A 23,332-nucleotide genomic window follows, 5' to 3' on the forward strand; every position below is an offset into this window, starting at 1 on the left:
GTAGGGCTCAGAGACAGTTAAACCTATTTTTATCTTCTGAGCCACACTATTTCAACATTGTTTTGCCAATACGCCTTTCGGTTTTAAGGGTGGCTAAGAGGGTTTAGTGCTTTACAGTGTCAACTGCTGAATTAGTATGTATTAGGATGAAAAGACAAGCTTGGTCTTCATCAAAACTTCAAATGGTGTTTTTTGCTCTACTCTGTCACTATACATTGCCTACAAAGTCCTTTCCTGCTGCTGCCCTCAAAGGTTTGACTCCTTCATCAATGAATCCCACAAATGTCACAAGTTGTTCATCCCACCCAGCGTTGGTGCTTATTCTTACTACTCGTATGTTGAAGAAAGGATGTTTTTTCTATATTAAACCAATAGTGATGATATATACTCTGGACATATATTAAATAAAAATGTATTGATATAAGTTTGAGGCCACATTTTATACAATGTATCCTTCTTCATTTTGTGTTACCTTGTGTTACGATGTTGTCTCATACTTATTAACACTTAATAAAACTACTCTGAACAAAACAAAACAAATATGTCATCTAACTCCAAGAAGGGTGCTGATTCTGTGTCAGGGCCAAACCTGAAACCAGACTGTAACATGCCAAGGAGCGCATTATCTTGAATTTTTTTTTATTACGAAGCTACACATTTCACAATGATCTTTAAGATTAATCGATACTGCAGATTTACTAAAAAAAATGGGTCTCACGTCTATTTTTGAGGAGTGATCTAATGTGTGCAGCATTGATACATTACAAAACGATGCATTTTTGAAGTGGAGAGTCTAAAATAGCCAGCCAGTGTTGGAGCAAAGCGTGAGCTAATTTTCTGGCAAGAGTGGCTGTGATGGGATTTTCAGTAAATGAAGAAGGCTTAGCGACAGACACAGCCAAGAGAAAGTCTTTCACAGAATTTGAAGTACATCTAGGGGACACTTAGGAATGCATTTGGGATGTAGGAGCCTCAGCGTTTATACTGACTAGACTTTCCCTAATATTCCTAATTTTGGTTGAGTGACAGAGTTCCTCTCAAGCTTGGGTGAGTTCCTTCCAGAAGTGGAAAGTAAATTCATTGAATCTAGATGTACGTGGTCCAACAGAGGAGGAGTTATTGGAGTGTGCCTTGATGCTCTACATGCACAGTACAAAAAGGTGGGGCATACGCAAGAGTTTGCCGATATCCAATGAGGAGCTGGTGTCAATTAACTAGCAAGTAATTGAGAACATCTCCAAAACTATTTCTGAAGTCCTCTCTCCTGTTCTCTCATGCTTCTCTCCTCCTTCCGCACCCTACCCGTACCAACATGTACAGGCAAATAACAAAGTAATCATATCTGTCCTTCCATAAAGTTGCTTCTGGCTATAGTAATAAATTGCTCTGTGTGCAGTGTCTGGAGCGGTTGAAGAAATGATAGAAACCCAGATTTGGAACTTGAGTTCTGAATGCACATAGTCAGATTTATTTAAAAAAGTAAAAGAAGTCTTTGAAATATATTATATGCACCTCACTGATAAAAGATGCAATCGCTAGTGCCACAATATGTACATAACTCCTGGCCACTCCAGGAGAAATCTTAACAGACCACAATTCAAGGAGTCAGAACAAGGTTAACACACCCGATTTGGGTGGTAAAGAAAGCGCTCACACACTGACCTAGTCAGTGTCATGCTTCATCATCGGGCCCCACCAAAGAGGCCAAGTGCCTCTTTGGTGTGCTGCGACGCCAGAAAGACTGCGGAGCTGGTTGTGTGTGGAGGGCGTGCTCTAATTTACAGTGAAGAATTTTAAAAGTGCCTGAAAGAAGGGTATCAAAAAAAAAGAGTTTAATGGGTGATCCCTGGGGCACGTAACAAAGAGTATTAAGTGTCTGTATTTAGTAGCCAAGGTTCAGGGTCGGTTAAATACAGGATATACTCAAATTAATCTAGTCAACATGTTTCTGCCATAAGGGTGGTAATTACCAAGGCATTCGTCAGGACTAAACCCCGGCGGTATGGGCTCTCTAATCACCCACCCTAACCTGGGGACGTGAAAGTGAAAATTATAAAGGTGAAAAAAGTACATAGAAAAATGGGAAGAGTAAAATACTCATTCCAAAAATACTCCGTAAATTTGGAGTTTCACTGCACCTGTAAATTGAAAAAAAAAGACAAACAAAAGACAAACATGAACATTATTAATATGAGCCTTTCTGAGTTGTCATAGTGCTCCATGATATGTGGCTCAAATAGTGATCCCAAAGTAGTCATAGATTTTATGCACCATCCAGATAGCCCCTAGAGGATGATAGCAAATAACTCTGGGAAGTGATGTGCTAGAGGTGTGCTATTTACAAGAAAACGATATAGAATGGGGGGGATTTAAAAACACAAATACGTGTACTCCTTATGAAGGGATCAATAGACCTCAAAGGTCTGTGCCCCTCAAGTTGGTAACAAAAGGTAGAGCTCTCACTTTCAAAAGGGGCGCTTTTGAAAGTGGAAGATAAAACAACGTATCTGTGAACATCGGAGCAATGTCAGATGCAAGAAACTGACCACGAAATTGAGCAGCCACTTTCTGGACAGTAATCACACTCCAAATGACATGAGGTGGACGGTAATCGAAATGGTGAAAGGCTCAACCAACATAACCAGTAGACTCTTTGAAAAGGAGCAACGTTGGGTATATCGATTGGGCACCAATATTAATGGGCTCAATGATGACATTCCTTGGAGCTCGGTACTACCTTGAGTCTAATATCACTACTTCTGACAATCTACCCGCATAGCATGGGAAATTGCTTGCCTGCAACCACTAGCAATCCCATTTCCTGAGATTCCCTTCTACTAGCGAGCTATACCATAACCATTGGTATCCTGACACTGATCGGGTCACCATTTCAATGCCACTCTTACTTGCCCTCAGGTCGAGCATCCTGCCTTCCTGCTAGTTTTATTATTGCCTATGCCCGTAAAAAAGATGATGATTAACGGAGTGTTTTATATAAAATTAATTTTCATAATTAATGCTTCGTATTCACTTCCATTAATCCAGCGCTTTTAATCTTAGGCATAAGCGCGGCAATAATAGTAGTATTGATAACTTTGTCCACATTACTCCGATGGCCTTTGGCCCGAGATACACTGCCGCCATCCAAGACTCGTTTTAATCTCAGATCGAGCCCTCCGCGAGGGCCGGATGCGTTCCAAGCCTCGTTGTCGGCTGAACACGCCCACGCCGACACGCCCACCCGGAACCAGGTCGCACACGCGACCGATCGCTTTAAGAACAAGCTTACCGGCCCCGTTTTCCATCCACGGGGTCCGGCATTGAGGCCATATCCAGGTTTCCAGCGGGTCGAGAGCGCTGAGGGTGTGAGTAACCGCTGCAAAGGAGATCGCTGCTTCCACTGTAACTAGAGCTAAGTACCCGCTCGTGCGCAGGCTGCTGAAACTGTAATATCCCTTTCTCTTAGGATGTGCCAGGTCGCTCCGACCCCCTCCCGAGACCCATGGTGCTAGTAGCGCCCCTTTTGAAAGTGAGAGCTCTACCTTTTGTTACCAACTTGAGGGGCACAGACCTTTGAGGTCCATTGATCCCTTCATAAGGAGTACACGTATTTGTGTTTTTAAATCCCCCCCATTCTATATCGTTTTCTTGTAAATAGCACACCTCTAGCACATCACTTCCCAGAGTTATTTGCTATCATCCTCTAGGGGCTATCTGGATGGTGCATAAAATCTATGACTACTTTGGGATCACTATTTGAGCCACATATCATGGAGCACTATGACAACTCAGAAAGGCTCATATTAATAATGTTCATGTTTGTCTTTTGTTTGTCTTTGTTTTTCAATTTACAGGTGCAGTGAAACTCCAAATTTACGGAGTATTTTTGGAATGAGTATTTTACTCTTCCCATTTTTCTATGCACTTTTTTCACCTTTATAATTTTCACTTTCACGTCCCCAGGTTAGGGTGGGTGATTAGAGAGCCCATACCGCCGGGGTTTAGTCCTGACGAATGCCTTGGTAATTACCACCCTTATGGCAGAAACATGTTGACTAGATTAATTTGAGTATATCCTGTATTTAACCGACCCTGAACCTTGGCTACTAAATACAGACACTTAATACTCTTTGTTACGTGCCCCAGGGATCACCCATTAAACTCTTTTTTTTTTATACCCTTCTTTCAGGCACTTTTAAAATTCTTCACTGTAAATTAGAGCACGCCCTCCACACACAACCAGCTCCGCAGTCTTTCTGGCGTCGCAGCACACCAAAGAGGCACTCGGCCTCTTTGGTGGGGCCCGATGATGAAGCATGACACTGACTAGGTCAGTGTGTGAGGGCTTTCTTTACCACCCAAATCGGGTGTGTTAACCTTGTTCTGACTCCTTGAATTGTGGTCTGTTAAGATTTCTCCTGGAGTGGCCAGGAGTTAGTTTTTGACCTCTCTTTTCTTGTTTATGTGCAATTGACTGGGGACTGCGAGAGTGTCCTCTTCTCCCTACCTCTCTTCTTGTTGTTGAGAACAATATGTACATATCCAGACTCTACGTCTTCAAAGTTGTTTTAATTGTTCTTAAGCTAAATACACCATCCAACAAGGTTCTGGCAAATGGCTAATATATAAATGAGCAAGTGGTAAGACCTAAAGGACTCCAACTAATTATAAAATATCCCACATTATCAATTCTATGAAATACAATATAGCAATGTGTTGGACTGGGCCCTTCTGGCAGGTCCCCCCCTGAAGTTGTGCTTGTTATATGTGACCTGGGGATGGTGATTCCCACTCTGAGTGCGTGTAGATGAGAGAAGCCTGCCCTCCCATAGGACTGCATGGGGAATGGGTGTGTCCCTGATAGTTCCTGGTGCGTGGGGGGTACAGGCTCGAGTCTGGTATGTATGGACTCGTGTGATCGAATGCTGTAAGATGATGTATGCGACGTGTGTGTGTCTAAAAGAGAAGTACCACTTCTAGACATCGGTGGGTGTGTGCAGTAAGTATGCTGGCGCGTGATTGGCTGAAGTGAGGGAGGGGCTGTGCCTGTATCCTGTATGGGTCTGGGCTGTCCCCCACAATGCTGGCTCCACCCACCTGGGGTGCGTCTGGTGTCCTAGCCTGGCCAGTAATAAGAAATTCCTTATAACCAGTTCTAGCTGGTTCTCATCCTGCCTGCCCCTTTTGAGACAAAGGGATCTCATGTATAAAAGGAGGATGTGCCCTCTTCTCTCTCTCTTTCCTGTTTGTACTAACTGGAACCCTGCCTGGGGTGTGCTGCTTGGGCTCAGGGTTGGCTTGCCTCCCTGGGCCCTGCCCTGCTCCTGGGCTACTGATGGCCCTTTTCCCCTTCTAGGAGCGGCTGGGCTCCCCCTGAAATCCTGGACTTCCTCTGGACCCTGCTTTCTATGGCCCTAGCGCTGGGGAGTGCTTTCTTGCCGTCCTAGCGCCTTGGGGCGCTTCATTTATGCTTCTAGCGCTTGGGAGCGCTTTCTTGCTGTCCTAGCGCCTTGGGGCGCTCATTCGTGTTTCTAGCGCTGGGAGCGCTATATTCCACCAGCCGGTGCCCACCCGGCATTTGCCCCGTTCAGGTGGGGGGCCCGAGCCCTCAGCGAGTGCCTACCTCGCTTGCCCCCACCCTCGCTATATTTATCGAGGGAGCCTGACCCTCGTCGATTTCCCTTGAGCTCACCGCCGCCGCCCGGGACCCTCGTGAGGCCCTCCCCCGGGCCGCGCTGGGATAGGCTGCCGGCCCGGGTTGGGCTGATGACGTCTCCCCGGGCCGCGCTCTGATTGGCCGGCGGCCCGGGGAGCTTGAGAGGCGGAGGAGAGAGCCGAGTAATGCAGGGAGCGGCGGGAGCCTACTCCACGCCTCTGCGTCCCCCCGAAGACTGGCCGCTTCCCCCCCGGGGCCCCCAGGAGCGAGAGGGAGCCCCGGAGAGCGAGGAGAGACCGGCCCGTCAGACCGGCCGGTGAGTGTGGCAGGAGGGAGAGGCGGGGCGTCGGGGCACATTGCCGGTGCCCGCCCCTCCCCTCCAAAGGTCCTTCGGTGGCGCCCCGAGGCCCGAGGGGCCCCCAGTGATGCCCGAGGGACCCCGCCTTCCCCCCCTCTTGCGCCATGAGCCTGAGAAGGCTCCCACATGTCCTGAGCCCCGAGAGGCTCCGCCTTGGTCCCTGGTTATGTCGAGCCTTCGAGGCTCGTCCCCCGCCACATCCCTGAGCCCAGGAGGCTCCATCGGTACTTTAGCCCTGAGCCCCGAGGAGGCTCCACCTGTACTTTAGCCTCGAGCCCCGAGAGGCTCCCACGTGGCCCTGTGTCCCGAGCCCCGAGAGGCTCCCACGTGGCCCTGTGTCCCGAGCCCCGAGAGGCTCCCACGTGGCCCAGTGTTCCCGAGCCCCGAGAGGCTCCCACGTGGCCCAGTGGCCCGAGCCCCGAGAGGCTCCCACGTGGCCCAGTGTTCCCGAGCCCCGAGGAGGCTCCACCGCGTGTCCCTTGCCCATTTCGAGCCTGCGAGGCTCCAACGTACTGCCCTCATTCATCTACAGCTGCCCAGCACTTCGTGGGCAGCTGCCCCGTTTAGGTTTATTGTTGGCTACTTACAGCCTGTCCTGAACATCGAGACTCGGGCGTCCTAGCCCCGGGAGGCCAGCTGGCCTGTTGAAAGTATTGGCTAATGTTAACTTTGCTTCTTGAGAGTTATTCTGTGTTTCCTTCCTACAGGTACATCTGTGGTGTTATGTACCATGCCATTCCTTCCCTCCTGTATAACCTTGCCTCATGTATGTTGATACTGGTTAGAGTGAGTTCTATTGCTAGACCTCTGAAACCCCGGGGCGTGACGTATTCTAATGCTAAGCTCCTGGTGATTATGTGTTCTAGTCCTAGTTCGAGGAAACTCCCAGTTGTTATATGTTCTAAATGCCAATTCCATCATGTGCATATTCCTGGCAGTGGTCCCATGGCCCTGTCCTGTATATTTTCCCTTGTAAATCCGGCCCGTGCCTCTGGCACCCTGTAAGGTATGTGTTCCTATGTGTCCTTTTTAATACAAAGACTATTTTCATATATACCTGGTGTGGAGTTCCTTTTGTGGGGGGGCCCGGGAGGTTGTTGCTGGGGGTGCGTGCGCAAATGCTTTACACATGACCTCCGAGATAGGCCTGGCTGCTCGCGCCACGTTACCTAGAGGGCGAGTAGGGGTTGTCTTGGTGGGTGACCCCCTGGCCCTGACGGGGGAGTGGTGGTCTCGGACTGACTCTGGCGCAAGCTCTGGTCGGCCGGGGATCCCATTTCCTACACAATGAAACTATGGAATAATGATTCCAACAATGAATGTGTCAGAATAATGCAGATAATAATCAGTGGTGACCATAAAGGCAGAAACTATTGCTCTCTGTGAACCTCAGTCCTCACATCCTGTGCTAGCTCCAGATTGGATGCAGGAAGTCACATAATTAAACACCAAATTGTGACACAAAATTACTCAATAACGTTAAATATGGCTAAATGCACAAAGAGAGTTTAATGATGTCAGTAGAGGGCCTCGGTCCTGGAGGCAGGACTGGAGGAACCCCGTCATCCTCTAGACCTCAAGTGTTTGAGCAGTTTAATGAAGAGACTTGTAAATTCAGTGCTTTGTACTGTATGCTGCACAACCCCAACTGGAAAGGGACAGCAGAATTATTTCAGTAATCAGGCGCACAATAGTGCTTTTGAACACATAGCATAAACTTAAGACTGGGCGGTGAACTCCGCTCCATTCACGTTTGAGGAGTTTTCCGCACTCAACGGAGTACACAGAGTTGCAAAAAACACCATTCTGCATAGTGGAGAGGAGTTTTTTCCACTCGTCAACGTCAAGTTGACGAAAGCGAGCGAGGAAAATCCACCTCCCGGCAAGATTTCTCAACACGGGTAGCCGGAATTCTCAACGCAGGTGGTCGTGGATGGTCACAACTGCTTGCGTTGAGAAACCTTTTGCTACGTTGAGAAAGCTGCCACTCGAATAGAAAATCTACTTGAGAGGCAGAAAAGAAGCAGCGCCAGCTTGTGCTGCACATGGGGCCGTTTGCTCTGATTTTACAGTGCCGGACAAACCCCCAGCACTGAAAATCAACGCGAACAGTGTGACCAAACATTCTCCGCCGCTTCCAGGACTCCGCGTAGCGTGGCAGAGTCTTTTGGTCACGAGGCCTACATAAGGTGTGTGCATGCACCTGGACAAAATGCCACTGTCTGCCCGTTCTGACATTGGATCAGTGTGGTGGCCTCACACACAGTTCTTATAGAATGCCTAATTTGTACCCGTTTTAAAGGCATGTCTAGGATTCGGGTCCTATCCCTCATTAGAGGGCTATCTTGCTCGCTCTGCTCAGTAACTTGATGACCATGAGGATTATTGTTAAATCAAACCACAGGGAACATCCTGTGGGAGGTAACCACCCGATTTATCTTTGTGAGCTAGTTCAAGCGCACCACTATTTTCCATTCGAGTCAAGTACAAGGCAGTACTGAAAAGAGCAGATGATTTTCATAAGCTTGCAAACACAGGTCTCTATTAAAGGAGCCAAAAAGGGGTAGATAATGTTTCAACCTGTTAAAATCCGGTACCACAGGGTTTGCAATTTACAAGGTGCGATAAATTCATTCTATACAAGCTTGTACCCGTTGGTCCCGTTTTAGCTAAACCTGAATACGCAATGGTAAATTATTTTTGCACGAAGGATATATAGCTTAAAAATAGCTTTAAAGTATTCTAATATACTAAATAAAAACTAACTTCCATACCTTTTTACCTTTCTGTGGATGATGAAACATGGAAAGACAACAGAAAGAAATAAGGAAACACCTAAATATTTCAATCAAATAAAGCATAAAGAAAAACATACTTAATATGGTAGACATAAGATTTATAACAGGTAACTGTATTATCATTCAGTAATTACATTGATGGGTTCCGATTACATAATAAACCACGAAGCTAAGCATAAGTGGTTTACTAATACCATCATAATCCAAGGTAACTTGTTAGCCTCTGATGTACATTACGAAATATGCTATATTACATGTTTAATTTGCTTTGGTTGGTATGAGCAAAGCACTTTTTCTACAAGACAAGTGTATTTCACTGAAGGGAGTCGGAGAGATAGTGCCTATCCCTATTATTTGTCAGCAGTCTGCCCTAGCCAGTCACATATAGCTGCTAAACTGCACCCATCGGTCCTCAGACTGTTCTAGGCAAACTTTGCCAGGTTTCATGAAAGCAATGTTTTCTAAATTAGGAAAAGCATTGGTTATCGAAACGAAATTATGCACAGTTATTCATAAATTCTGAAAGGGTTAAACTGTATTGTAAAAGTGGATTCGGTGTGAAGCTCAGGCAGGGTCGGACTGGGAGACAATATAGTCCCAGGCACTAAAACAAGAGTGGCACCCATCAGTGAAATAAACACCCCAAAAAAGTGGCCCATGTTTGGACATAGGGGCAGTTTTGAGCTTGTAAAGACAATATTTGCAGTTTTGCAACATAAGGAAGACTGCATGGATGTGAACTTGCTACAGGCAATGTTTATTTTAATACCCGGGTTATCAATAGTAAAACCCAGCCCAGCAGACCATTGAACAGATCCCAAACAACCAAAAAACGGCCCAGACACTAACCTGTCAGACCAGCCTGTCGGGCACTACCTGATTGTCCATTCGGCCAGTCCGAACCCTGAGCTCAGGATATTCTAACTCGCCTAATTTTTAAAGGGCTCTTCAGTTGCTTACTTCTAGCAAAAATGAACCACCTACCAATCAATAAAACAGTAATCCCATCCAATTGCGTTCTGCTTTACCAGTCTTGCTTTGCCACTGAACCAACATGTGAATATTGAATGAATATTATAAAAAGAATGATCAGTGGTGCCTTAAAAGTGCCATCGAATCGGAATCCGGATTTTGATCAACTCTTGTGCTCCTAAGAACGTTTAGACTGGCTTTAGTCCTGCAGTATGGTCTTCAACCACTGCCTCTTTCTTCTCTGATCCGACCCAACAATATGCTTTATTTGCCTACTAGAAGTTAACCCAAATAAATACAATTTAAAAAAACATTAGACTCAGAACTAATCATTGTAAATGTTATGACATAAGACTAAACCCAATGCAATAGTTTATTATGTACCTTTTACAGAGAGGGAATATCATATCGATGTCCTCAAAAATAGTAAATAAAAGCTAGCAACCATACCTTTTTACCTTTCTCTGGCTGATAAGTGTAGTTAAAGGATACAAAGAAGAACAGAAATAAATTAAAAAGTATTAAAGACACTTAAGCAAATTAAGCATAAAAAAGAATAAATATTATATATAGTACTTTGTAAAAAAAATCAACATGGAAAATTTGGCACTAAATGTCAAGAAATATAAATGAAAATGCTACATACTGTCACTTTCTCACATCGTCATGCATCTTTCTCTGATCTTACAAATCAAGTGGCCTCTCTACCATGAAACGTGTTACATAGGTCACTGTGTACGTCTTGGGGATACATCATTTTCATGTGTACTGTTTGTCAGTCAAGCTGCATTTTTCTGTTGTTTAGTTCTTGTGAATGGTGCAGGGAACTTGATTCTCGCATTCAATGAAAGCCTTGATAGTATTTTCACGGCAGATTATGTGGGAAGGCAGCATGGTTTAAGACCAATTTGGGGCCGTGTTGTACATAGGAGGCACTGTCCCTACTTGCACCACGACACACCTTTAACTAGGTGCACTATGCACAAAGGGGGACAGGGCGTCCTCCTATAGATAATGCTCAGTCACTGGGGGGATGCAAGGTCATGCCTGCCCTGGGGAAAGCGCATTTGTGAAAGGAGTAAGTAATTGCACTAACTTTCCCTTAAAAAAGCATTAAAAGGTGTAAATTCTTTATCATTGAAATAGGGGGTTGCTTCTGTTCTGCAGCATTGCCCGGGAGCCTGTTAAAAGTTCAGTAGGTCCTAATCTCCACCCTCCTGGCCTCCCATCCCTTAATTACCAAAAACACCCCGAACTGGCTATGACCCCTTTGTAGTGTTGCACCCAGCGGGCGCAACCACTAAGGCCCACATACAGTATTGCCATGATGTTGTCCCTCCCCTCAGGCGTACGTCTAATGGTCCAGCCCGACGTAGATGCGGAGGGCACGTTCGTAAGTTAATAAAGAGCCCAGGACCCTGGGCGTGGCAGGCAGTGTTCTGACCACCAAAGTAACGACGTGTGGTCTCTGTTTCTTTAGCCCCTGGGCCTGACCAGAACACGACACTGGCGACGAGAGTGGTCTCGCCACCCCATCGCGTGCCGCACTCCGCCCCTCCACACCGAGCAAGCCGGCTCCTGTGGCCCCCTGCCGCGGGCCCCGCTCCGTGTGCTCAGAGCACCCCGCCTGCGGAGTGTCCCCGGCCGCCCCACCTCCTGCCTCGTCGAGCGGCGGCCCAGCCGCGCCGCTCCAACGCCCTGCATCGCGGACTCACCCCTGTTTCCTTGGCACCCTGGGCGGGTGACGCCTATCGCCAGAAGCCTGTCTGCGAACGGCCCCGCCACCTACATCCATCGGATTCGGCCTCGTGGCCTCAGGTGCGTCTCCGCCGCCTCAGCGCCCCAGCCACGCTCCTGCACCCGCCTGCTCCCGGCCTCGCACCAGCCCGCCGTGCAAAGTCATCTGCACTCTCTCCAAGCGTGCTCCTGGACTCTGCTGACGAGCCCCCCGCCCTCCCCGATGGCCATGGCCTCCGTGCCACCGCTAGAGCTCTTTGCGGTCATGGGCACGCCTCCGTCCCAAGCGGCTAGGTGGAGGAAATGGGTGGAACGCCTGGAGAACTACTTTGTGGCAGCGGACATCGCAGTCGAGCGGCGGCGAGCGATGCTCTTGCACCTAGGAGGGGAGGCCATACACGACATCTCGAAGGACGTGGTGGAAGGAGGCCCGCCCCGGAACTACACCACGCTACGCGACGCCATAACGGAATATTTCGAACCATTCGCCAATGCGGATTATGAAAGATTCCTACTCCGCCAGGCCCGACAACTCCCAGAAGAGTCGGTGGACGTCTTCTATGCGCGACTTAAGAAGCTGGCCAGCACATGCACCCTCCCAGACGCCTACGACGAGATTCGCGCCCAATTCATACAAGGCTGTGCGTCCTCAAAGCTGCGAGAAAGGGTCCTAGAAACTGACAACTTGCCCATGCGCGACATCCTCGCGTTAGGGCGATCTAAGGAACTATCAAAAGCCAGAGCCGCGCATATGGAACCAAAACCCGCAGTCGCAGTCAAAGTAGAACCTGTGTGCGCCATCAAAACCGGTGTCGCCGACACTCGCACGAAGCAAACCCGGCGAGGAAGACAAGGCCCATTTCCCTCATCCCACGACCGCGCCTGCGTATGGTGTGGAGGAGCGACACCCCACAACGGAGCATGCCCGGCACAAGGAAAGATCTGCAGCGCCTGTGGGAAGGCCAACCACTTTGCCAGCGTGTGCCTATCCACTCAGAGGAAAAAGCCCAGTGGCCCGCCCCGGAGGGTGAGACAGATAGAACCACTGCCAAACGCCTCCGCCAACAGCGACATGGACGACGACGAAGCAGACGCAGCCTCCGTCCACGTGGTACGAATGCTCAACACCCTAGCAGCCACGCCATCCACAGAACCTATGTGCACAGTGAACGTACAAGATCAAGCGGTGGCGGCCCTAATTGACACAGGGGCTACAATCAACCTAATGGCAGCTAGCGTATATCGGACATTAGACACTCCACCAGTGCTCCACCCCACGAGAGTGCAGGTATACGCCTACGGCACCAGTCGGCCCCTACGTCTGTGCGGGGTCTTCCAAATGGCGTTGTTGCACGACTCCAATCAACTACTCACCAAAGTCTACGTGTCTCAGGAGGGATCTGGATTCCTGCTGGGGTGCAGAACCGCCCAAGACCTGGGACTAATACACTTCACCCTCACAGTCCAGGCCCACAGCCTCGACCACCTAGTGCTCCAACACACGTCGCTGTTCGAAGGGATTGGCTGTTTGAGCGGCCCGCCATCCACCTCCACATAGATCACTCGGTCGCCCCAGTGGCCCTACGGCACCGACGCATCGCGTTCCATCTACGACCCAAAGTGGAAGCCGAGCTGCGAGTGCTCGAAAGAGCCGGATCATCGAAAGGGTAAGCGGGCCCACCCCATGGGTATCGCCCATTGTCGTTGCCAAGAAACCTAAGCACCCGGATGCCGTGCGAATCTGCGTGGACATGCGCATCCCGAATCTCGCAATCAAGAGGGAGCGCCATCTGACACCAACAATAGACGACATCATCGGAGAGTTATCAGGCTCAAAGTGGTTTTCGAAGATGGACCTGAGGTCAGGATACCACCAAATCCCACTACACCCGGATTCGCGCCCGATAACGACCTTCTCCACCCATGCCGGCCTATGGAGGTACACCAGACTCAATTTGGGGACATCAAGCGCAGCCGAGGTGTTTCAGAACATCATTCAGAACGTCCTCCAAGGGCTAGATGGCGTGCTAAATGTGAGCGACGATATTTTGGTCCATGCAGCGACCCTGGAAGAACACATCCGACGCCTCCAAGCCGTCTTCGCCAGGCTGCAAGAACGGGGTCTGACCCTCCACAGGGAAAAGTGCGAGTTCTTGGGAAAAGACATCAGTTTCTTCGGATACAAATTCACCGACCAGGGTGTAGGTCCAGACCCTGACAAGGTCAAAGACATCCATGAGGCTCCTGCCCCGACCTCAGTGACCGCCGTCCGCAGTTTTCTTGGGATGGTCACTTACTGCGGCCGCTTCATAAAAGACCTATCAGACCTCACCGGCCCCCTCCGTAACCTCACGAAAGCCACAGCCACCTGGGAGTGGGGGCCCGAACAACAAGAAGCCTTCCAGAAAACTAAAGCGGCACTCTCAGCAGACTTGACCCTGGCCTACTTCGACCCTCGGAACGAATCTCAGCTCGTGGTGGATGCCAGCCCAACTGGCCTAGGAGCCGTCCTGACTCAACTGCAACCATGCGGAGAATGGGCTCCCGTCGCGTACGCGAGCAGAACAGCGACAGAGCAACGTTACTCACAGATTGAGCGGGAGGCCATTGCCATCTTGTGGGGGTGCCGGCATTTCCACATCTACTTATACGGACACCCGTTTGTGGTAATCACAGATCACAAACCCCTCGTCCCACTGTTCCAAGGATCGTCTTCACGACCTCCACCCTCGCATCGAGAAGTGGGTGCTCCAGCTCCAGGAATTCCAGTTCACGGTGGAGTATCGGCCAGGCACCAAAAACCCGGCCGACTACCTGTCGAGGCATGCCCGCCCGGTCACTGAAGCAGAAGCAGCAGAAGCTGACGCCACGGAAGAGTACGTCAGGATGATCGTAGAGCGGTCGAGACCTCTGCCGATTTCCCTAGAAGAGGTAACACAAGCCACCAAGGACGACGACTGCCTACAAATCGCCATCCAAGCTATCCGATCAGGAAACTGGAAGCCACTCCAGAGCCCAGAGTCATTCCGCACCCTGGAGGCCCAGGCGACGCTAAGAGCACTCCACCAAGTTCGTAGCGAGTTGTCTATTTCCCCGGAAGGATGTCTTTTGAGAGGCCCCCGCCTGGTACTGCCCGACAGTCTCACACCGCAAGCAGTCCTGTTGGCCCATGGAGCACACCAGGGCATCGTGAAATCAAAAAATCGCATCCGGAGCAAACTCTGGTTCCCGGGACTTGACAGGAAAGTGGAAGAGGACATCCAACGATGTCCTGTGTGCCTAGCAACGGGGCTGCCCAACCCCCCAGCGCCTGTAATCACAGAGGAAGGACCGACAGCTCCGTGGGTGCGCGCCAGCGCAGATTTTGGTAGTCTTTCCGGAGGGAAATACATGTTTGTAGTGGTTGATGACTTCTCAAGGTACCCCGAAATTGAGATCCTGCCTTCCACTGCAGCCTCTGAAGTGATCCCCAAGTTGGAAAAGATCATCGCAACCCATGGCCTCATGGGAGAATTACGCACCGACAATGGACCCCCCTTCAATGGCTGTGAACTAGCTGAGTACCTACAATCACACCGCATCAAACACCGGAAGATAACCCCAAGGTGGCCTCAGGCCAATGGAGAGGTCGAGAGACTGATGAGAACTCTAAATAAGACTATCCAGATTGCAATGACAGAAGGCCAGAACCTAGAACTAGCCCTCTTCCAATTTTTAAGAGAATACCGACTGACCCCTCACTGCACCACAGGGATTCCTCCAAGCCGCCTATGTTTCAATAGGGCAGTCGTAGACACTCTCCCACACCATCCCACGTGGGCGTCAGCTCCAACTCCTTTCAACCGGTCCATGGAGCAGCGAACCAAATCCAACAAGGAAGCTTCACGAAGGAGAAGAGCGGTGGACAGCCCCATTCAAGTGGGCGACCGCGTGCTGGTGAAAGATCGCCATCCCGGAGGGAAGTTCCGCCTCCCTTTCGAGTTAAACCCATGGACTGTCACCAACGTCAATGGCACCATGATCACGGCGATGAAAGGGAGAGAGAAAGTCACCAGGAACGTGTCATTCTTTAAAAGGATCTCGAATGAAGAAGATGATGGGTTCCCCGATTTTGCAGAGCAACACACAAGACCGACCCGAGAAACAGAGGAAGAGGACGCTCCCGACGGAGAGGAAGTCCCAGAAACAAACTCCGCCATGCCAAGCCGAAGCGGGCAAGAGCCGCAGGTGGCCCAAAACCACCCAGGAACTGTTGAGGCCAAAAGCTCCGAAGAACTAGCTCCAATCCCGTCAAGCGCGCGCAGCCAGAGCAAGTACAACCTGCGCCCCTGTCCAAAGCCATCCCAGAAGTACCTTTGTGGCCCGCTGCAGACTGTGAGAGAATCCTAGCTGTAACCCGGCCGTCGTAAAAGTAAGACTGTTCTTTTTGCATTTGCCACTCTCAGAGACTATGATGGGAAATGTTGATATGTTGTGTTATGTTTATTCCGTTTTCACTTTGGGGTAAAGGAGGAATGTAGTGTTGCACCCAGCGGGCGCAACCACTAAGGCCCACATACAGTATTGCCATGATGTTGTCCCTCCCCTCAGGCGTACGTCTAATGGTCCAGCCGGACGTAGATGCGGAGGGCACGTTCGTAAGTTAATAAATCAATCAATCAATCAATCAATGACATTTATATAGCGCGCTACATACCCGTAGGGTCTCAAGGCGCTGGGGGAGGGGGGGTGCCGCTACTGCTCAAACAGCCAGGTCTTCAGCTTCTTCCTGAAGGAGAGGTGGTCTCGGGTCAGGCGCAGGTCGGACGGGAGGGAGTTCCAGGTCTTGGCGGCCAGGTAGGAGAAGGACCTTCCTCCTGTAGTCGCTCTTCGGATGCGGGGGACGGCGGCGAGGGCGTGGTTGGCTGATCGGAGGTGGCGTTTGGGAGCGTAGAAGTTGATCCGGTTGTTGAGGTAGCTCGGGCCTTGGTCGTGTAGGGCTTTGTGTGCGTGGGTGAGGAGGCGGAAGGTGATTCTTTTGTTGACGGGTAGCCAGTGAAGGTCTCTCAGGTGTCCGGAGATGTGGCTGGTTCGTGGGATGTCGAGGATGAGTCTGGCTGAGGCGTTCTGGATCCGCTGGAGTCTCTTCTGGAGCTTGGCGGTGGTACCGGCGTAGAGGGCGTTGCCGTAGTCCAGTCGGCTGGTGACGAGGGCCAGGGTGACGGTCTTCCTGGTCTCGGTGGGGATACACCAGAAGATCTTCCGTAGCATGCGTAGGATGTTGAAGCAAGCCGAGGAGACGTTGTTGACTTGTCTGGTCATGGAGAGGGAGGAGTCCAGGATGAAGCCCAGGTTGCGTGCATGGTCTGTCGGTTTGGGTGCGGTGCCCAGGGCGGGAGGCCACCAGGAGTCGTCCCAGGCGGAGGGTGAAGAGCCCAGGATGAGAACCTCCGTCTTGTCAGAGTTCAGTTTCAGGCGGCTGGTCGTCATCCACTCGGCTACTTCTTTCATCCCTTCGTGCAGGTTGGCTCTGGCGGCGGCGGGGTCGTTGGTCAGGGAGAGGATCAGCTGGGTGTCGTCGGCGTAGGAGATTATGCTGAGGTTGTGTTGGCGTGCGATGGCCGCGAGGGGGCTCATGTAGACGTTCGGAGGCCTCTGACTTGTACGGTGGTAGGCGGACTCTCTGTGTTCTTCCAGCGAGGAAGGAGATGATCCATTCCAGTGCCTTCTCCTGGATTCCGACGTTCCTGAGGCGTTGCACTAGGGTGCGGTGGCAGACAGTGTCGAATGCTGCGGAGAGGTCTAGGAGGATGAGGGCCGCTGTTTCTCCGTTGTCCATCAGGGCTCGGATGTCGTCGGTGGCGGCGAGGAGGGCGGTCTCGGTGCTGTGATTGGCTCGGAAGCCAGACTGTGAGGGGTCGAGGGATCCATTCGTCTCGAGGAAGGCGGTCATCTGCTTGTTGACGGTCTTCTCGATGACTTTGGCGGGAAACGGGAGGAGCGAGATGGGGCGGTAGTTCTTGAGTTCGGTGGGGTCCGCTGCCACGCCCAGGACCCTGGGCGTGGCAGGCAGTGTTCTGACCACCAAAGTAACGACGTGTGGTCTCTGTTTCTTTAGCCCCTGGGCCTGACCAGAACACGACACCCTTCTAATGGTGAGACCCTTTATTACCGTAGGTGGTGTTTTTTTTTTTAACAATTACTATAAAATCAATTGAGAGAGTGGAGTCATTGCCTTCGGGAGGGTGAACAAAATATATTGCACAAACATTTCCCCCCAAAACGTTAGGATTAATAAATTCTAATCCCCGAGTAGAACGGTTCTTAGGGGTTGCAAGGTGTCTTTCTTATATGTGGGCACTCAGCCCCAGTTCGGTGTCCTCTTCAGGCATGCCAAGCGGTACTCAACCTTGTGGGTCAGGGCTAGTCAGTTGTTATCTCTTACCGTGATTGCTGTTGTAATAGTGCTGCTGCATAGCCCAGTAGCCTCTGTTTTAGAGTTCCAAATGTACCCACTGCTGGGCCCCACTGCTTCTTTTATGGTCGAGTTATCGAAGTGGTTGTCCCTCAATTTCATTACATGCTTGGCCTGCTTGAACGGCAAGTGCACTGACAAATGTTGTTCTTGATTGATACCGACCCTAGTTTCTAACATCTGTAGCTGAACATCAAGTGCAATTCTGATATGATGATTACATTTCCCAGCTATTGCTAGTAGGCAGGTGTTTGTTTCTGAAAAGCACCAATCTGAGGCCTCAAATAAATTTCCCGGCTCTTGCAAGTAGGAAGGTGTTTCTTTCTGAAAAGCAGCAATGGAAGGATTTGTTAAAGTAGAGAGATCCCCTTGTAGGCAGATGCAATAAGTGACTATATTCGAATGCAGGGAATGTTTGGAGAGTCCATGGAACCCCCTTTCATAGGGTGCTCGGGGAGGAGGGTTTGGGGTGGGTGCACTGACTATACATGCTTCCTGACAATCTTTTGCAAACAGTAGGTTTGGTGAATGGCATTGCTCAGGCAACCTTTAGCAAAATAATCTGCTACGGGATGGATGCTTTGCAGAGAGTGAGTGTGCAGCATATAGTTCCCCTTGGAAGCCCACACAGCTAATGCTAGCAAAGCAAACATTTGTGCTACAGCAGGATGTACCGATATTGGCTGCGCTCAAGTACACATAGTGACCTCAGTTAAACAGGAAGAAGTGTGCTGCAACCACAAAGTGAAACACACTATACATGTGCAAATGCTGTGTGATGTGGATCCCTGTATACTCAACTGGTATGTTAGATGCTCTGGACAAAACCACAATGTTATGACCGTGACAGGGAGCAACATTAATCATTCTGTGGTAACACATTACCCTTAAGGTACTGGGCAGACAAATCAATCCTTCCTCATCAAGATTACAGTGGATTATGATTGTTGTAGTCCAATCTCAATACATGTCAGCAGTATCATTGGATAGGCTAATATGGCCTCCTTAAATCACATTCATATCTAGGTGAACTGTTTGGATTACGGGCAAAGTTGAAGCTGTTGAGTTTCCGGCTGGGCTGCTTTACCACCTTATGTAACTCCCTTGCTTGGCTGAGACAAACCACGGCAACCGCTTGCCGATTATGCCAATATCTAAAGGAAGACATCAGTCATATTGTCTGTCTCTGCCCAGTTCTGAATGCAGAGGGAAAGACACTTCTAAAACCACACTTTCTGAGGATCGTAATCCGTACGTGTCAATCAGCAGTAATTGCCTGCTAACAAGGAGATGAATTTGTGCTCTGCAGGAAATATTTGAGGTTTATGTCAATGGCAGAAAGAAAACTGACTAAGCAAGACTCACAGTAACAGGATATACCTTCTTCTGCTAATGCGCTGCCTGCCCCATGCTCCCTATTGCCATTTCTCTTGAAATTTGCAAAAACAATTAGTACTTTATCGTCAAAGCACGGATTGCACTTTGATCTAGGGACAGGCTTTAAACTTTTTATGCTAATGCACTGACTGCACTTTTCTCATTTCGTCCATCTACTAGGCAATATGCAATAACAAGTTATTACAATTTCGTACCACATGCGTACTGACAGTATCTAGCTCAAATGTTTATGTTTAGGGAATTTATAAAGGGCGTACGTATACCAACGGTCTTGTGGCGCTATGAAGACCGGGAGAGCTGTCCTCCGGGGCTCTATCAGTAGGCTATAGTGAATAACCATGTTTTACGTTTTTTCCTAAAACTGGTATACTCCGGTGTTGATCCGATTTCAATTGGCAGGGAATTTCAGAGTGTGGGGCCCAGTACCGAGAAGCGAGAGACGCCCATTCTCTTTAGCTTAAATCTCTGAATAGTCAGCATATTCATAGTGGCTGATCTGAGATTCCGTTTGGGTAAGTATCTTGAGATCTTAGTGCATATGAACTTGGGACCTGTTTCATGAAGTGCGTTAAAGACCATGTATCCAGTCTTAAACATGGACCGCTGCGCCACAGGAAGCCAATGTAGCTGCTTCATACGCGGTTTAGTGTGGTAGTGTATTGGTTGCTGAAAGAGTAGCCTGGCCGCTTGATTTTGGATAAGCTGTAACCTGTTAGTTTGATTATCAGGGAGCCCCAAATAGATGGTGTTGGCATAGTCCAGCCGGGACATTATCATGGCAAGCATAATAGCAATGCTTGCCTCCCTGGAGAAAAATTTCCTGATTTTCCTAAAGGTCCTCAATTGATAAACGCATGAGGACGAGACCAGGTTAATCTGTTCCTGCATGGATAGATTAGCATTTATCTTGATGCCCAGACTTTTGACTGAATTTTTGGGTATAGGTGGGGTACCCAGTGCAGCTGGCCAGTGTGCAGGTGTCCACTGTTCTATTCTGTTATTAGAGATAATTATCTCTGTTTTGTCAGAGTTTAGTTTGAGATAATTATGAATCATCCACTCTTTGATGAAAAGCAGCGTGTGTTAGAATAAGTCCTTGGAGTCATTCGTTTCATCAATCGGGAAAATCACCTGCATGTCATCTGCGTAGTTATATGCCTTCACTCCCCTATTTTGAAGAGCATGAATCAGAGGACAGATATATATATTGAACAGATTGAGGGAAAGGGATGGCCCTTGAGGTACACCACAAGTGGTGTTGACCCGAGGGGAATTGAAGGGTGCCAGTCTAACGGACTGGGTGCTTTTCCCTAAAAATGAGAGCATCCAATCCAGAGCTGTGCCCCTCAGACCTGCTGCTGCCATTCTGTCCGCTAAGATGGAGTGATCCCGGTACGAATGCTAGTAATAACAAGAACTGTGTACACCCCTATCTGCTCCTTCCATCAAATCGTTCATGACACTCAAGATAACTGATTCGGTAGAGTGGGATGGTCTGAAACCTGCCTGATGAGAATCCAAGAAATTAGATTCTTTGATGAAGGCGCAAAGGAGTTGCCTCCAGCAATTTAGCCGGGTAAGGGAGGAGCGAGATAGACCTGTAACTTTTCAGGAGGCTGGGGTCTACTCAAGCTTTCTTTTGTAATGGGACTAACACTGTCTCTTTGAAGGTGCGTGGTACTACGTCTTGCTCCAGGGAGGTGTTTAGAAGAGAGAGAAAGGTAGCCGGGAAATGAGAGAGCAGTTCTTTTTGTATCCTAGCAGGACAATGATCATTAGGGGAACCAGATTGTATCTCGTTTCTGAGTTCTTCCAGACGATCTGGGGTAATATTTTGAAAGCTGGCCATCGTTATGGGATTTTTATATTGTTTTTGTGATTTCCATTCCAGATGGCTAGTGGAGATAGAGTTCTCGATAGCCTTGATTTTTTCAATATAGAAGGTGTTCAACTCATCACATAAGACCTGGGAGGGGGTAATGGCCAGAGTAATTCGGTCAGGGCTAGAAAGCTCTCTGACAATTTTGTTTCAAGTCTGTTTTATTTTAACATAATACCCATAGTAGGGCGCATAAACACAGCCGTAAACACAGCGGTAAGCCTACAACCTCTCGTCGAGGCCGGCCGCGTAAGAAATAGCAATAGAGGCGTAAGCTACAAGCATGAGAATAGGTTAACACAGCGCCTTGCCTACAACCCTCAAAGGGACGGCCGCGTGGCTTAACAATAGCTGTCCTGTCTATCCAAGGTGTACAAGGCCTAAGCATCAGGCCAATAGAAAAGGGTGAACGGGCACCCTGCCCAGTACTACGAAGCGGCCCAACAGGGGCCAACGAATACAGGAAAGGGCCAGAGAACTCTGACAATTTTAAAAATATCTTTGGATTTGTTACTAGAGCTAAGTACCCAGGTAGAATAAAAAACCTTTTTTGCTTCCACTATGGCAGCCTTGTAGTCAGTAAGTGCTTTTTCATACATTTTCCTTTCTGTCAGAGAATAACTTCTCCACCGTTTCCGTTCCACCTGGCGCGTTTAAGTTTTACAAGTTTGAACCCCTCAGTGAACCAATTAGAGGTTTCATGCCACCTCAGGGACCTTTCTTTCCTCTGTAAAAGGGCATGCACCTCATATGCTTGCAATTGCCAGTTAGAGATGGCTCTCTCCATCTCATTAACATTGTTCGTTATGGGCGGAAGAGTAGATTGCAACGTGTGGAGGAACTCAGGTAGTCAAACACGGTACCAATTTCTGGTCAATAGTTTTGTGTCGCTCAGTGATTTAACTATAGATAGACCATTTATAGAATAATAAATTAGATGGTGCGCAAGGCTGTACCAGTAGGTTGTGGACCGAGAAGTTAGAGGTCCATAATTGATCTAATGTGGGTTGTTTCCCTTATGTGTCCTTCTAGATTCAGATTGGTTAATAGGTCGGTGAGCTCTTTAGAACCCCGACTCTCCGCTTCCTCTGATGGCCAGCAATTCAAGTCGCCAATTAGCAATATGTTTGCATAGTCTATGGTAAGTGAGGTCAAATAATTAGCTAATTCAGTGACGAACCCTCCTATTGCAATAGGGGGTCTATAGATCACTACACACACTAACGTAAACTTGGGAAATGTGAGTTTAAATGTGAGACTATCCACTGAGCTCATTTCAAAGGAGGCAATAGAAGTGGCCAACAGTTCTTTTTTAATGACTGCGGCCACCCCATCTCCTCTTTTCCCTGGGGGTCTACTGGCCTGCATCAAGTAATAATTACCTGGGAGGGCCGCTAGAATGCCGGGCGTGGATTCCAGGGTCAACCATGTTTCTGTGAAAAAAAGTATGTCAGGAGCAACAGTGTCTAAGAGGTTAAAGATCTCTAACTGGTGCTTAACCATAGAGCGTGTGTTTACGTAAACTACATTAAGCTCTTTGGTATCAGGGGTCTTTATTTTAGTGGCTGCCTGCCTGTGATGAGTGGGATGCGGGGTTTCAGATACGATTAAGGGCAAGGGTGCAACCAGCTCAAGGTTTAAAAGTCCATATCGTTCTAGATTATGTTTAATATTGGGCTCAATCCTCACATCGGCCTTGGGGGCCAATGAGCGTAATTCCAGTGAAGTGTATTTGATAAAATGGGCATAATGGCTGGCCCCTGGCCGGCCGCGGACGGACGCAGACGGGCTTGCCTTTGGCATGCCAGCGGCGTGCCTGCTGCGCACATCCTCTGCATGCCCGCTTTTCCATCTGATTAAGTAGCGGCCGTGGCAGTAATCCCTGGCCCGCTGCCCTGATGGCGGCCCCTCCTCCCGGAAGTTGGTGTATCGGTTGAGTCAGGCAATATATCTGTCCCCCTCCGTATCAATCGAGCGCACAGCTCGCGCCGGACCAAGGGGGCAGCACTACAAGCCCCCCCACAATGAGACCACAGTACGTGCAGAGCAAGGTGTGCAAATACGCAAATAAAGCAATTTT

At 49.1% G+C, this 23,332-nt stretch overlaps 1 protein-coding gene across 3 annotated transcripts in view; it reads right to left on the reverse strand.

Annotated features, from left to right (window-relative positions):
• The window catches only part of DNAI7 (dynein axonemal intermediate chain 7), a 931,046-nt gene that overhangs the window by 828,109 nt on the left and 79,605 nt on the right, over positions 1 to 23,332 (reverse strand). The window contains exons 3-4 of one of the 3 annotated variants that reach the window (XM_078674105.1): positions 10,169 to 10,252; positions 8,789 to 8,849 (exon numbers count right to left, since the gene is read on the reverse strand). The exons of 1 other annotated variant lie outside the window; for it this stretch is intronic. In XM_078674105.1, the coding sequence (XP_078530231.1) occupies positions 8,789 to 8,849; positions 10,169 to 10,191 (84 nt within the window). In that variant the 5' untranslated portion in view covers positions 10,192 to 10,252. The remainder of the gene's footprint in view (positions 1 to 8,788; positions 8,850 to 10,168; positions 10,253 to 23,332) is intronic. One more of the 3 variants, XM_078674106.1, reaches the window with a different exon arrangement.

Source organism: Lissotriton helveticus, chromosome 1_1, assembly GCF_964261635.1.
Source record: "Lissotriton helveticus chromosome 1_1, aLisHel1.1, whole genome shotgun sequence".
Taxonomy (NCBI): Eukaryota; Metazoa; Chordata; class Amphibia; order Caudata; family Salamandridae; genus Lissotriton; species Lissotriton helveticus.